A 16,797-nucleotide genomic window follows, 5' to 3' on the forward strand; every position below is an offset into this window, starting at 1 on the left:
CATCTATATCAGCGGCTTGCAAAATGTTCATCGAGGTAAAAAACGTGTTGCAGAACAAGAGAGCACAATCTGCCCTATTGAGTTCAGGGAGAGAGCACACATCTTCAGCATAGCTGCAGATGCAAGGGACTTTTTTGGAGCACAATATCTTTGTTTCTTGTAGTAGGGAAATCCCGTAGTGCAAGATTATGGCCATGGCAGAAAGCAGCGTGGATGGATATTGTTCTTTTAAAGATTAAAAGACGGCACCTGCTTGGCACAATCAGGAAGATACTTGCTGCAACAATGTGTCATTATTCTGGTCTTAATTTATACAATTACATATTTTAATTAATTATATGATTTGTTAACCAGCTTTAGATATGTCAGTTCTGCAGTAAATCAAATCAATTTAATAAACATGGTAGTCAATCTTTCTTGTGTAAAAAAATAGTTTGTAGGTTAAGAGATGTTTGAGCACATGGTTACCTGGGATTGTTGCTAGGGTGTTTGTTGCGTTTGTACATGAGGATGGGCATGCTTACAGTGACAGCCAATTAAGTTCTTATTAAGTGTGGAGCGGGGGTGAACTGGTATGTAAAGGGGGTTCTAGGCAGCACAGACATTCCACACAACCCACTCCTACGAAAAGGACCATCATACATTTTTGGCCCTATAGTCATTATATGGTACAGACCAAATCATATCACAGTGGTTGTTGGAGCTTGAGGCTCAGAGATATTTCAGCACCTAAAGATTATAACATATCTTAGGGGCCTCAATTACCACGTGAAAGCTAGGAAAGGGGGGCTACCCTGGCAGGCATAGAATAAAGGTGACTACGTTACAATAAAGCCATTTATTCCAGAACGGGAATGCATCTGATTGTGGAAACTCCACCTCTGCTCTAGCAGGTCTGAGATATCAGGAATTTGTGGTCATATATGTAATATTACTACTCTTGCGTTGATTGTGGTTTACCCAGACTTGCTCTACATTTTCATTCCCACTTTAATTGGTCTTGCATCAAATACTAGGCATTGCCTGAACAGTGAGTTTGTGAGAGACTTTAGAATGACAAGTACCCAATACCCTAGCTTATAATGCCCAGCATTCAAAATATTCTACTCATGCCTTCTCCACTGTTGATCCCAGGCTTTGGCATTCGCTACATTTTAGACCCAAAATGCACTGGATTCGCTCCCCCCCCCCCTAAAGATAATGAGAACATCTCTTTTCTGCGTTTTTTTCTTTTCTGTGTCAAATGAAGGATGACCGACTGGCTTTTTCCATGTTTCCCCATCAGTGACTTTAGGTTTATTTAATTTATTTCAGAATTATTCATTCTTTATGATTGTGTTGGATTCATAATACTTCCAAATATTTTACACCTTGTTAAGCACTTAACTCCCCTTTAGGTAAAAAAAAAAAAAAAAGTATATATATATATATATATATATACACACATACATATATATATATATATATACACACACACAAAAATCATTAATACATTACAGTGAAGTAACTTCCAAAACAATCAAAAGTTAATAAACAATCCTGTGCTATATGATGTAACAAATTACACCGGTATTTAAAGTTGATGAAAGTAAACTTATGAATATTTAGAAAGACAGGGGAAACCTCTTGTACTTCAAGAACCTTAATATTGTGCTTTTTGCTCATACTATGATTTGTTATTTATGTATTTGCTTCAGCTTTCACATGCTTTTGTTAAAATGACTTATTTCCCTCACAGGCACTTCACACTAGGTACAGAAGTGAGATCAAAACAACGTCATATTAACAAGCACAATCAGGAAGATGCATCCTGCAACAATATGTCATTATTTTGGTCTTGAATGGATAGTGTCGCCTAGAACTGGATCGCAAGTTAAACATTGCGAAGCCTAATTTATATAATTAGTTATATACTTTAATTATATAATTTTTGAACCAGCCTTAGATGTGACAGTTCCACAGCCGATCAACTCAAATCGATTGAATAATATACGACAGTCCATCTTTCTTTTAAGTGTTAGCAGGTAGTTTGTAGGTTAAGAGATGTGTGAGCAAATGAATATCTGGGATTTGTTGGGTTTGTACATGAGGATGGGCACTCTTAAGGGTTGTTAATCAGTGTGGAGCAGGGGGTTTCCACTGATATGTAGAGGTGTTCTAGGCAGCGCCGACATTTCACATAACCTGTTCCTACAAACAAAACGTTCACAAACGTTTGTTAAAATGACTTACTTTTCCCTCATGGGCACTTCAACTAGAAACAGAAATGAGATCAAGACTGGTCATATCTACATGAGATAGAAGTGGAGCAGCATAATTTTTTGCTTCACCCCTACAATGTAAATGTGTAACCAAGATCATATACTCTGTGTGCCTTAACATTATTAATATAAAGTGAAGCATCAAAACATATTAGAGATCTATTCAGTGTGGAAACTTTAGCATGAAGATTTGTAGCTCTTGTTCACATTTACACTTGTATTTTGATATACTTTATTTATTAAAAGCACTCTGCATATGTAATCATGACTTTATCATGTTTTTGCATTTATCCTGGTATTATGAGTGCACCTATAACTGTGTATCAGAAGTGCACATTGACAATTTACTAAAGTTAGCACAAATAGGCCTTTATTAGAACATGAGATATATTTTTGGTGCTCTGCATGTTTTTGCATTTGCAGGTGTACATTCGTGATTTCTTAGCCAGAGAAAGGAGTATCGTGTATTAGCAATAGAGGGACATGAGAAGAGTAATCTTGGCATGAACTATGGGATGCAATGAGCAGAAAAAAACTCCTATTCATTTCGCATCTGGAACGAAGATGCTCAAGGTTAACCTGGTCTTTCGAGCTCTATGGGCTGGGAAATTCAGGTAATGTTACGGATGTGCCCTGCGAGAAAGAGAAATAATTGGGTTCATGGTGACACGTTTAGAGCTATAGATGTTCCTGGAACTTTCCACTTTATTTAATGTTCACATTGTTAAAATTACAGCAGATCCCTCTAGACTTGGAGGTGCAGACCTCTCCACATTCTTTTATCCTTACAGAGCATAGCTTTATGCTAACACTGATTCCTCTCTAGGACGACTTCTACTGGAGACTTTATTATTCGGACACCTATCTTGCTTCATTTTTGAATCCTCAGATGTGAATTTAGGACCTCAAATCAACTTTTTGCCATATTCTTGATTGGTTACTGGCTTAAAATTGAGTGCGGATTAGTTTAGGAGCATCTTAAGATTAATACACTTTAAGCTAGGGGCAGGTGCCAAACAGTGCTTAATTTGAGCCGGTGGTGGGCACTGGCACTTATTTTTGGGGGCCAGTGCTTATTTTTCTGAACCAGGCAATTACTGTGAGCAAGAGAGACCCATGGGAAAGACGGAGGAAGAGAAAGACAAAGTGACACAGAGGAAGAAAGCTGCAAGAGTGAGCTGAAGGGGCAGTGGGGGGCTGTAAATGGATTAAAGAGGTCCGAGAAGGATATAGGATTTCACTGCCTCAGTATTCTGTGCTTGCACATTTAAATTGCAGAAGTGCATGTTGCAGAGGAGAACTTTTGGCACCAGCACGTTTTTATTTACAAATTAAGCATTGGTGCCAATAGAAACCGAGCTTCATTTAAATTGTGCCTATTTAGGGCAGAGCCGACACTGTTCTAAGGCATCAATGGGGTTCGCTCATGCACTTTGCCATGCTTGCCTGCTGTAAGAGAAGTGGTGTAACAAAGGACCCTGCAGCCCCGTGGTACAGAGGGGCCTGAGGCTCCAGAGGGCACCTCACCACAGTACCCTGACCAGAGAGCTCCTGAGTGCATCTGAAGCAGGGGGGGGCTCCATATGCTTTGGAGGGGGGGTGCCTTCAAGTTTTGTTACACTACTGCGTAAGAGACAATAGCGTAGTTAGGTAGATGCAAGGAGCTAAGGAAAAAACAGAAAACCCAGACACCGCATAGGACCTATGTAAGAACATGAGCATGAGTGACATGAAGAATGGGAAACGTACAGAAACACAACACTGTTTTCAATTATGTTGATGTTGCGTGTGGGCACATACCACTGGTAAGTATTCACTAAAGAAACTCACTTCTCTTCACTGGCCTGACGAAACGCTGACATATTTGGCAAAAGTCATTTTTTCTACCTTATTCAAGCATTCAGGAAATAGGGAAGTTTGTATCTAAAGGAGAATTTTTTTTTGTATCACGTGATTTGTTCATAGCCCAACTGTTTAATTATCACCCCATCAAGAACTATTTTAACTAGGTTTCCTTTATTTTATATAGTTTTCGTAGTCCTACTTTTTTGTATAAACCTGATCTCACCTTACATACTTTTAACTGTTCTACCCTCAAAACACTTATTTAAGTTCTTATTTTGGCGCTGGCCTACTGTACTATGGTGATACAAGGATAGCTTTAAGAAATATGTAGTTTAGTGCCACAGTGATCCCACGATAAAGCATCTGAGGACATAGGCAATGTCTTCGAGTATGTAGTAAAGGGATGTTATTTTACATCATTACTAGGGTGCTAGGTTTAGAAAATGTGTGTTGACCTACACTGAGGGTATGGCGGAATGTGTGGTGTGCCTCGAAAAGGTTTTACTAGGAAGAGAAGAGAAACGTGCTTCTGTGGGTAGAGTACGCAGGGTTTTGTAGAGAACTACACATTGTGCGCAAATGGGACTGAGAAACAGAGTTCTTTATGCAGTGTATATGATGAATAATGGAATTCACCTACTGCTCCATCTGTGAAAGTGAAATGCGTGATCAGAGTCAAAAAACAAGTAATGCAGTTGCACCCGAATCTTCTTGTACTTCTTCAAATGCTTCTTTTATGCTGCTATTTGTCCTTGGCAGCGCAGGATTACACCACCATGGCAACTACAAGAACTTGGAGATGCTAGCATGTGGCCTGCATTTCCTACTAACGCATGTGCTCATACATTTTGATTATTTGTAGCTTTGCAAGGGCAAAATCTTGATAAATTAAAATTGAAGCACTTCCAACAGAATGTGCTTTGGTGTGTGTAGTCTTGGTTTTAAACTTAGTGATGCGAATAAAGCCTAAAATTCCTTTAACACTTTTAGGAATTTCTGACAGTCTCAAAATCCACAAGTATATTAAATGTTTCAATTCTTACCACAAGGATATCCAATGATATTTTGGTCTCCTGCAACTCTTTAAGTGCTTTTACAATCTAAAAAATAAAAATAGGGATGGAAAAAAATATATTAATATTTTTAGATGATGAACATTACTAAGTTTCTTAGCACAATAAACTACTTGGAAGACCAAGATGATGACTTTTTATAATTGGCATTTCAGGGGACCATGGAGCTCTAGACACACAATTTCAGTAATTTATAATAAATACAACTAATGGGGAAGGCCAAACACAATACCTAAATGTAACACCATAACGTGAAAAGCGAGAAAAACAAACACTTTCTCAAAAAACAACTCCATGATGGCTCTTGAGGCCATTATTCTACCAGCATTCTTACAAAAAAAGAAAAAAAGGGTTACTCCTCAAACCTCTTGATACAACAAACGGTCTTTGCCTATGTAACGCAGAGGCTCTGGAACAGCACTCGAGGAGTAACAGCATCACTAGTCTCTTTAAATGAAGGACCAAAAGAATATTTATTAATCATGTCAAAATACTGTTTCTATGACTCGCACTGAGACACTGAACTGCAAAAGAGGCTTTAAAATAATATTTAATACATTTCACAAAAAGAAGGGCTTTGGGTGATGGCTAGGTATAAGATTAGCAGCTGCTTCGAGTTTCTTCATGGACTCTTCGGCGTCATTCCTCAGCAAGAGCTGTACATCAGACTATGGGGCACATTTCCGGCTTTAAGAATCTCCCCAAAGATCAAAGGGGATTCTGTTTGATTCATCCACATCCATGTCTGCGCTCACACTAATGTCCGTACTTTTATCACTAGATCCGTTTTGGACTTTTCCATATTCTAACCTGTCTCCTTAAATTATCACTAATGTGTATATCTGCCCAGTCTCGTAATCTATTTTACCTCTGTTAAATGTGCACGGTTTTTTTCAGCACAATTTCCTCTTTCAGCCTCTTCAATGTTTTCACCATGGACTCCAAAAGAGATTCTGCCAGTCCCTCATCTTAATGTTTCACTATTTTCTGTTATTTCTGAAATGCGTACAATCAATTTGTCCCAATCTATCTCTACATAGTTGATTGGTATCTCCATCATTCCAGTTGAGCTCTTTGCGTTGTGTGCCACCCATTCTTTTAAAATTTTTGGATTTGGGTCTTCATATGTAGGTGTTATCAATACAATTTTCAGACCCATGTGTGCCCTTCCAACTTCCATGCATTATTTTAGTGATTCACTTTTCCACCATTTATTCAATTCAGACTTCTTTTATTTTTCCAGGTCCCTAAATAAGTCATATAAATCCTCAGAATTTTCTAGTTGGTTGGCAACTACTTGACTGGTACCACTGATCACAGTTTCTGAAAATATCATAGCTGCTCTCGGCTTCCTTTCTGTGAAATTCCCTGTCAGATGTGCTCCATAGCAACAAAAATAATGCTCCACCGGCAAATATTACAATAGACAATTTATAAGCTGAGATTTTTGTTTTATAGTACCGACATGTACATGTGGTAATTATTATAACCTAGGAGGAAGTTAAGAAGGCCAACTTACAAGAATTCCATAACCTGTGTAACCATCGGCAATCGTTATGTGTAAATTTGGGTCAAATAAAGGTGTACTTAACCCTATTAGTGCGTGTGTCAGCCAATAACCGACACACGCTCACCCTCCCTAGTATGGGTCACTATCAGTGACCAATGCCAGAGAGGGATTTCTCCCCCACCCCGGAGATGCAGAAGAGCTTCCACATATCTCCCTACCCTCCACCCTACCTTTTCCCCACCGGAAGATCAAGGAGCAGGTGAGCGTCCTCCGGTGAGGGATAAAAGGCAAAAACGGCCTCCTCAGATGCCAGGGAAGCATTGATAGAACGGGGAGTGTCTCAGGCCACGGGGATTCTGTTATGAATTGTCTTGATAAGTACCTATGACATGCAGTGCACAGATCGTGATGGCAAAGAGACACGAAAGTTCCATCACTACGAAGGTTTAACAGTTATAAGAAATCGTTACATTCCAACCGAAGATCTTGGTGGTCAGAGTCTGAAGTATTTGAATGGAGAGACCACTGCAATCAATCAATCAATCAATCTCTCTCTCTCTCTCTCTCTCTCTTCCATCCCAGAGAAAGACAAAGTGAAAGGTAGAGAGGGAGATAAAATGTAGATAACTAGATTGACTAAGCTCGAGAGAGAAAGAGAGCAAGATGGAAAGTGTTTTTTTAGGCCTTGATGAATGACTTACTTACGTAGAGTGAGATATTTTAGGAGAAAGTGAAAAGAAAGATATTTGTTAATTAAACAAAGCAAGATTTCCTTTCGGTAAGAATTTTAAACATTTAGAGTTAAAAATAATTTAAGGGAGAGGAATGTCTACAGACACACCTGGAATAAAAACCCACACCTCTCAGTTTGAGGGTTTTTGCTCATGACAATTAGGCTATGGGGATTCCTTTATGCACTGTCTTGAGTAAGAACTATGACATGCAGTCCACAGATCGTGATGGCAAAGAAACTGGTTCGAGAGCAAACTTAATTAATAAAAACTGAAAAACTGAAATGTAATTTATAAATGTAACATGTGTCTAAAGGCCTAACTGAAAAAACTGTATTCGAAACAAATGTGTTTAATCCTATCAGTGTGTGTGTCGGCCAACGGCTGACACACGCACACCCTTCATGGGGTGGGCCACTATTAGTGGCAGATGCCAAGGAGGGATTTTTTTTTTAACCCCTCGGGAGACGTGGAGCAGTTTTCATGCCTCCCCGCGCCCGCCTGCCCATCTGTGATGTCAGCACATCATGAGGCACACTGAGGTCACATTTGGGAAAAAAAGGGCAAAACGGCCTCTACAGATGACCCATTCCCCATTCCATCAATGCCTTCCTGGTGCTGCTTCCATGCCGTGGATCCCAGCACAGGAAACGGCACTAGGCTGCAGGGATTGCTTCTTGGGGGGGGGGAAATCAGCCCCCATGTAAGTGGGCCAGCCCCCCCCGTGGGGGGAAATTTAATTTTTTTATAACTATGGGATTTTCCCCTGGGGGGGTGGGGAGAGGAAGGGGATGGCCCTCCCAGAAGATATATTTTTTTTAAACTACAAAAAAAAGTATGTTAAAAAAAAAAAATGGAGGATCGGCCTGCTCGACACAGGCCGACTCATATCTGGGTATCATTTGTTTTTCATGTGTGCTTTTCCTGGGGCCATGATCGCCCCCCAGGGAAACCACATGTATTAAACCAAAAGAGAGAGACTGACACTATCTCTCACTCTTTCTAGTGTAAAGGACTCTGGATGACAGAACCCAGTGAGAGCCCCACAAGTCACCCCATTCTGGATTCCCATAGATGTCTAGTTTTCAAAAATGTACATGTTTGCTAGGTTTCCCCAAGTGCCGGCTGAGCTAGAGACCAAAATCCACAGCTAGGCACTTTGCAAAAAAAACACATCAGTTTTCATTGGAAAAATGTGATGTGTCCAAGTTGTGTTTTGGGGCATTTCCTGTCGCGGGCACTCGAGCTACCCACACAAGGGAGGTATCATTCTTAATTGGGAGACTTGTTATTGCCAATTGTCTTTCTCTACATTTTTGCCTTCCAAATGAAAGACCGTGTGTAAGAAGTCATTTTGAGAAATGCCCTGTAATTCATATGCTAGTATGGGGACCCCTGAATTCAGAGATGTGCAAATACCCACTGCTTCCAACCTCCTTATCTTGTGCCCATTTCGGAAGTACAAAGGTTTGCTTGATACCTATTTTTCACCAAATTAATTGCTGTGCTCCCGGTACACAATGAAAACCAGTTGCAAGTTGCAGCTCATTTATTGGCTCTGGGTACTTGTGTTCTTAATAAACTTACAAGTCCCATATATCCCCACAACCAAAAGGGTCCAGCAGATGTAACGGTATATTGCTTTAAAAAAATCTGCCATAGTTGGAAAAAGTTAGATAAGAAAACGTAGACAGAAATGCTGTTTTTTTCAACTCAATTTCACTATTTTTTTGTTTTTATTTGAACTGTTACTTTCCATAAGAAACCCTTGAAGCATCTACCCAAATGACCCCTTGCTGAATTCAGAAGTTTGTCTACTTTTCAGAAATGTTTAGCTGTCAGGGATGAGCCACTGGTTTCTCACTAACTAGAAGGCGGCTGAAAGTACAAAAATAGTAAAAATGGGGTATGTCCCAGACAAATGCCAAAACTGTGTTGAAAAACTGGGTTTTCTGATTCAAGTCTGCCTGTTCCTGAAAGCTGGGAGGATGGCAATTTTAGCACGACAAACCTGATGCCATCTTCTTCAGCACTTTTCTCCCCATTTTTCCAAATAAAAAAAATAAATTATATATATATATATATATATATATATATATATATATATATATATATATATATATATATATATATATATATATATATATATATATATACACACATATACACACACACTGTTTTTTGACTAATTTCTTGGTCTTCTCTAGAGAAACCCACAAACTCCGAGTACCTTTACAATCCTCAGAATGTTGGAAAAAAGGATGCAACTTTGGCGTGGATAGCTTAAGTAGACAAAACGTTATGGGAGCCTAAGCGCGAAGTACCCAAAATAGCTATAAAAAATAAAATAAAAAAAAAAGGGCTCAGCACTTGGGGGGAGGGGGTGGGCCCAGCAGCTAAGTGGTTTAGAAATAATAGATGGAACAACTAAACTATCTTGATAATATTTGTGAATGTTTAACTGATATTAATCCACTCTGCAATGTTATGAACTGTAGTAAGAGTATTTTTACACATTCAGTAAAGGTTGGTTTTGCACGTAATCTGAAGTTGTGGTCACGTGATAGGTTTATAAGGAAAAGTAAAATTATGTTTTACAGTTTGAGAACGGCAGTATCTGCCGAAACATGTTCTGTTCCCATAATGAATTAAAAAGGTATGATTTTTCAAATGCATACCAAGTGCCTGCCTTCTTGGCACGCAAGAAGGACATGGAATATTAGATAGATTTTAAACCAGGAGACCTGCTTCACCCCCAGCTATGCATGTTTGCACATGGGCTGATGGGAGGAACATGTATTCATCAATGACCACGGCACTACATGGGTTGAACATATTAGTTGGTTACGTTTTACTGATTATTTGTGGTATGGAAGGGCACACAAGAAAAATCTGAGGCACTTATGAGGCAATCAACTAACACCATCAATTTGCATTTCACAGGCCACATTAGCAAGAATTTCGTTGATTTTTTAGACCTGCAGGTGTTTGTGCATGACAATAAAATAGAAACAAGATTGTTCAGGAAGCAGAGTGCCGGCAATTTTAAGTTGCATGCATGCAGTTTATATCGCTGCCACCAGCAATCCATCATCCCTTATGGGGAAATGCTTAGGTTGAAAAGGAATTGCGGTCCTGTCAACGATTTACAGAAATGGGAGGAAAGGTCGATAAGTAGATTCTTAGAATGAGGACACTCAAAGGAATTCCTAGATAAGGCAGTGGCCAGAGTGAACCGGAATTGTAGAGAATCAAAACTATTTACCAGAACAAACACACCAAGAAGAATGAGCCAACTATAAGACTGCTAAGACATATAGTAAGAAAGAAAGGGAACGAAGCTCCATTATGTGGAAGCACTAGCACTTTATTTGAGGGAATCCAATCATGGGGCCAAGTACCACCTATGTCACCTTCCATTGCATTTAGGGGAGCCCGCTCAACAAAAGATGCCCTGGTTAAGAGTAGTCCAGGGGTTACTGAACAGAAGTGCTGGCTTCAGCAAGATAAAGGCTTACGCAAATGCAAACTGCAAAGCTTGTGGTTTTGGGGCATAAACAACAGAATATGCAACTTCTTTTTTATGATAAACCAATCAAAATAGCTGGCCCATACAGTTGCAAGACTGACTTTGCAGTATACATACTGGTATGAGACTGCTGGTTGAGATATGTAGGTAGAATTAAGTGGCAGGTTCATAAGACAATATTGCAACACTTGAGAGCCATTAGCAATAAATATTTTTTCTATCCAGCAGGAAGGAGTTTCCATGAACACCACAACAATGACCTCAAGTGCTTGAAGTACTAGGTTCTCAATGCAATTCTTAAACTCTTACAAGGTGGTAACCTGGGGCAGCTATTGAGACAAAGAGAAACAAGGCATATAATCAACCTAGATTCCAAATCACCAAATGGCCTAAATCTTGAAGAATTATATACATTTCTGTAAAAATAATTCTTAGGCGCTGCAGCCTCTTATTTTCTTTAATTTTGCAAGTAGTACCTGGCAAGAGTGATCTGGAAGGGACAACAGGGGGTGGGATTGTGTTTTTTTGCACTGTTTCTAGTAATGCATAATTTTGGTTTAGATATGGACTTTTAGTCCTAGAGAAATTCTTTTATTAATCAAAAAGGATTGAGGATTGAGAAAGTGTTAATGAATTATTCATTGAACGGCATGGCAAGGTGAAATGTGAACACATTGTAATTTGCCCACTTGGGCCATGGGCATGGGCAGTGCAGGATCCCCCCTGTGGCCCCAGCACTTGTTTTTCACCAGCCTTTTCATGGTGGGTAAACCGCCATGAAAAGACTGGTTGAGAACAAGGTTGTAATCAGCACGGCGGTGCGGACTACAGCTAGGACCACCGTCAGCCGTCAAGATCTTGGGTCCTGGCAGAGATGGCAGTCTGTTAGCGGGTCCGCCAGCCAAATTAGTAATGTGGTAGTCTGACCACCACAGTGAGTCTGGCGGTCTTGTGACTGCCAGACTTGTAATCAGGCCCTATATCTCTATAACTATCATCTATATCTCTGCAAGGCCAAGATAAAAATAACTCTCAGGCAGGGCTCATGAAGGATTTCAACATGCAGTAATATCTGTGGTAATTAGCAGTGCATGGTGAGGGAGCGAGATATAGTTACCTTAGGGAACAAGTTATAGTTACTTGAAATAAGACTAACTAGAACACCTAAATGTTTACGTTTAAAATGTGAGCCTAACTATAAAGTCCCTGTAATCCTTTTTTTTTTTTTTTTTTTTTTTTTTTTAACATGAAATTCTATGTTTTTTTTTTTTTTTTTCCCAAACACAAACTAATTTTTGTTACTATACCTTAATCCAACAGCCACTGTGCACAGCCTTTGGCCAACCACCTATAAACACCCAACCATGCACGGCCTTTGGCCTTGCAAGGAGGAGTTTTGCCACAGGCCCAGCGTCCAACCCTCCCTATAACTGTCCAACCCCCCTATAACCACCCAACGCACTGCCGTTGGCCGAGCACAGAGGGGGTTAGCAGGACCTGCACCCAACACCCCCATAACCACCCAATCCCGTACCTCACACTCCTTTTGGCCATGAGTGGCAGAGGTCTTCTGTAGGCATGGTCTGTGGCGAGGCCCTGCAGCCAACACCGTATAACTACACCAACCCCATGCCAAGCAAAGCCTTCAGACAAGATGTGGGGGTTGGCCACGGGGTTCCAAACCACACCCCACACCATGCATGGCCAAAGGGGTTTGGAGCTTAAAAGGGGCATCATAAACTATATATATTTAGGGGGGGCTGCACAGGCCTCCCCTGGGCTCTCCACCTCCCCGGGACAATATTTAAAAAGAAATATATACACACACACACATATATATATATATATATATATATATATATATATATCTCGCCACCCTCAGCTACATATTATAAACACTTAAGGGGGCAGGACAGACACCCGCACCTCTTCCCCGAAAAGAAAGTCCTGGGGACTACCACCTCCCCAGGGACAAATCCTTTTATTTACACAAAGGGAGGGTGTTCATGAGGCCCCCCTTCGTCAATTTTGGCACCGGCGACCCCATTCCCCGTGGCCCAGCCATATATTCAATAGTGCCTAGGGCACCCATGACAACTATGTGCACCACAGGGAAGCCTCAATGTCCCCGCAGTCACATCGGCTCCAGTCTCCTGTGACAGCCAGCACTGCTCTTTCACGCAGGGAGCTGCTTCAAATAGAAGCTCTCTGCATGCTGGAGCAATGTTTTCATCTTTTTCGCTGCCCACATGACAGCAGGCAGGGAAAGAGATGAAAACTCCTCTTCAGCAAGTGGGAGCAGTTGGACAGCTCCCACTTGCTGAAAGTGGAGTGTTTGCCTTTGCTTGGTGGGAGCTAACAGCTTCCGCCAAACAAAAGCAAACAGTTACCTCCAAGGGTTGGCACCTAGGGAGGGAGCCGGCCGAGGTGTAGCAGTCCTCAGGGTCATGTACACCCCCACGAGGTGGGACGCAAGGTCCCCCTCCTTCTTTGATTTGGCCCCAGTGAGGTGTCGGCCCCAGAGACATGGACCCCCTTGTAAAACCATTTTGTAGCCCAGGGAGGTGGCAGTCCCCGGGGCTTTGGTGAGAGTCCACAGGACCCCTCTTTTACTATTTGTTTTATATATCTTGCCCCGAGGAGGCACAGGTCCCAGGGGAGCGGGGGGCATTTGCCCCCCCCCCCAGAAAAATGTGTATAAATAGCCCAAGGCGGTGGGGGTCCCCAGGGCTCAGCGTGGGGGTCTGCTGGACGCCCCATTATTATTGAATTAAATTATCCCTGGGGAGGTGGTGGTCGTGCAGCTCCTTTCATACTTTGCCACAGGGAGTTGGTGGTCCCCAGCCTCCGCATATTTATTATAACATGGCCTACCAGAGGGCCAAAACAGTTGCAATGTGAGAGACCGCTTTTCTTTTAAAACATAATGGAGAAATCCAGAGATAAAACTGCAGATTTCTCCATGATTAAAAAAAGGAATGCTTTTAAGCTTCGGTGGGGGGTTTCCAGGGGGACCCTTAAAGCAAGGCTAAGGTATCTATACCATGACCCCTTTTCTTTTTTATATCTTTTTTGGGGACTCGGCTGAAGCAGAGGCCCAAAATGGCTGCCATCACTTCTTATCTGAACTGTTGGCAGCCAATCAGATCACAGCAGGAAAGATCTCTGGATCTGCAACCCTAGATATTCATATTTCCTTTAACATCTCAAAAACTATTTAACAGATTTACACCAAATAAATACAAGTTTGATCTAGTGGCCAAAAGCTACCTTTTTGCCAAATTTGGTGTAATTCTGTCCAGTGGTTTGGGATGCAGGTGTGTCTAATGAGTTTATGGGAACTAACATGGGAAACGCACTTTTGCAGCCCCTGCTTGGCGGATCACCCCAGAAGATTCCATGCAGAACAAGACCCTTGGGCACACTTTTTGGGAAAATTGTGAACATTTGTCAAACGTCACCAAATATATAGCCAAGTCAAAAAAATGCTTTTTCAGTGGAAACCTGGTCCTACATATAGCAATCTACTGGTGACCACCAGTAGGCAATTATACACCTATATATTTATGTATATACACATATTAGAAATGGGGTCCATAGTTGCACTCAGTTTACACCCAGTCCAAGTAGGAACCTCACTCTAGGGTAAGGGAGATACACAGCTCTGATAGCTCCTGCTCACCTCCTTGGTAGCTTGACACAAGCAGTCAGGCTTTTCTCAGAGGCAATGTGTAAAGTATTTGCACCAACACACACACAGTAAAACATTAATAACACCACAAAGGGACCCCACACCAGTTTAGAAAAATAGCCAATATTAATCTAAATTAAACAAGACCAAAATGACAAAACTCCAACATACACAAATATATGAATTTTTAAAGTAAAAAGAATATTAATCCACAGAAATCAATGGATGTGTTTTAGCACAAAGTACCTGGTATGCATGCAAAATAAAGCCGTACAGGTGAGCGCGCGTTGGAAAAGCAAGCAATGCATTAATTTCTTATTCGCAAGTGAGGCCGTGCACAGATTCTTTCTCTGCCTGGTAAGCAATGCATCAGTTTCCGAACCAGCAGCATTGGGTCCATGCAGTGATGTTGAAGATTTTGGTGCCCAGGGACGATGCGTGGAAAACCTGGATGCACTGCAGCGATGAATCCTCACTGAGCTGGCGAAGTGTTGATTCTACCGGCACAGCGTCTATTTTTCAGCCACAGTACAGGTGCTGCATCAGTTTTTCCTGTTGCTAGGGTACGGTGCATGGCTTTTCTCTATGGTTCTACCAGCTTCTCCATCCATCGGCCCAGGGACTGCATGTGGCACCACTTGGCAAGTCGGGTTCTCAGCAAGAGAGCCCAGGTGCTGAGAGAAAAGAAGTCCTGGGGACCTCAAAGACTTTAACAGGAGGCAAGCTAAGTCCAAGCCCTGCAGAATCTTCTCAAGCAGGATACACAGCATAGTCCAGTCTTTGTCCTCTTTAAGGCAGAAGCAGCAACTGCAGGCCAACCCAGCAAAGCGCACACAGCAAAAGTGGCAGTACTCCTCCTCACAGTTCTTCAGCTCTTCCCCTTGGCAGAGGTTCCTCTTGATCCAGAAGTGTTCTACAAATCTGGGGTTTTGGGTCCACTACTTATACTCATTTCTGCCTTTGAAGTAGGCAAACTTCAAAAGGAAAGTGTAGGTTTGGCCCCAGACACGCTCTAGGGGATTGGAGATTGCATTGTGTGAGGACAGGCACGTCCCTCTCAGGTGCAGGTGTCAGCTCCTCCTTCCCCCTGTATCCCAGGAAAACCGATCAGGATATGCAGGACACACCTCAGCTCCCTTTTGTGTCACTGTCTAGGGAGAATTCACAAATAGCCCAACTGTCAGTCTGACATAGACTTGGATTCCACAGGACGGCAGAAGTACAGAATGGTTAAGCAATAAAATTCCCACTTTCTAAAAGTGGAATTTTCAAACAATCTAAAAACCAACTTTTCCAAAAGATGTGTTTTTAAAATGTGAGCTCAAAGACCCCAAACTCCATATCTCTATTGACTTCCAATGGAAAACTGCACTTAAGATATCTAAAGGCAGTCCCATGCTAACCTATGGGAGGTATAGGTCTTGCAATAGTGAAAACTTTGTCAGGATTTCACTATCAGGACATGTAAAAAATACCAGCACATGACCTACCTTTTAAATACACTGCACCCTGCTCATAGGGCTACCTGGGGCCAACCTCAGGGGTGCCTTACATGTAGTAAAAAGGAAGGTTTGGGACTGGCAACTGGGTACACTTGCCATGTCAAATTGCCAGTGCAAAATTGCACACACAGACACTGCAGTTGCAGGTCTGAGCCATTTTTACAGGGCTACCTATGTGGGTGGCACAATCAGTGCTGCAGGCCTACTGGTAACATTTGATTTACAGGCTCTGGGCACCTCTAGTGCACTGCACTAGGGACTTACTAGAATATCCAATAGGCCAATCAGGTATAACCAATCAATCACAATTCATACAGGGAGTACTTGCACTTCAGCACTGGTCAGCAGTGGTAAAGTGCCCAGAGTACCAAAGTTTATCTAGCAAAGTTTTTAAGCATAGGATCAGCACATTGTCACAATCTAGCTTGGCGTGGATAGCAAAGACTTTTGCCATTGGTACAACAAAGTCCTTAAGCATAGGTTTGACACAGGGTCAACCTTGTCAAGCTGTAAAATGACAAAAGCCATTTACCACTCCAGGCACAGTATTACAGCTTTGGATTGGTAAATTACCGTCCAAGCCAACCTGGAATGACAAGTGATGAGCTCTAATGAGAGCGAAACACGTGTCAGGGGTTGCTTTTACTCATTCCAG

General features: G+C 41.6%; 1 protein-coding gene across 2 annotated transcripts in view; it reads right to left on the bottom strand.

Annotated features, from left to right (window-relative positions):
- The window catches only part of LOC138296556 (elongin-A-like), a 537,924-nt gene that overhangs the window by 431,137 nt on the left and 89,990 nt on the right, over window positions 1-16,797 (bottom strand). For both annotated transcript variants that reach the window (XM_069235792.1, XM_069235793.1), the window contains exon 2: window positions 5,150-5,206. In XM_069235792.1, coding sequence (XP_069091893.1) covers window positions 5,150-5,206 — 57 coding nt within the window. The remainder of the gene's footprint in view (window positions 1-5,149; window positions 5,207-16,797) is intronic.

This window comes from Pleurodeles waltl, chromosome 5, assembly GCF_031143425.1.
Source record: "Pleurodeles waltl isolate 20211129_DDA chromosome 5, aPleWal1.hap1.20221129, whole genome shotgun sequence".
NCBI lineage: Eukaryota > Metazoa > Chordata > Amphibia > Caudata > Salamandridae > Pleurodeles > Pleurodeles waltl.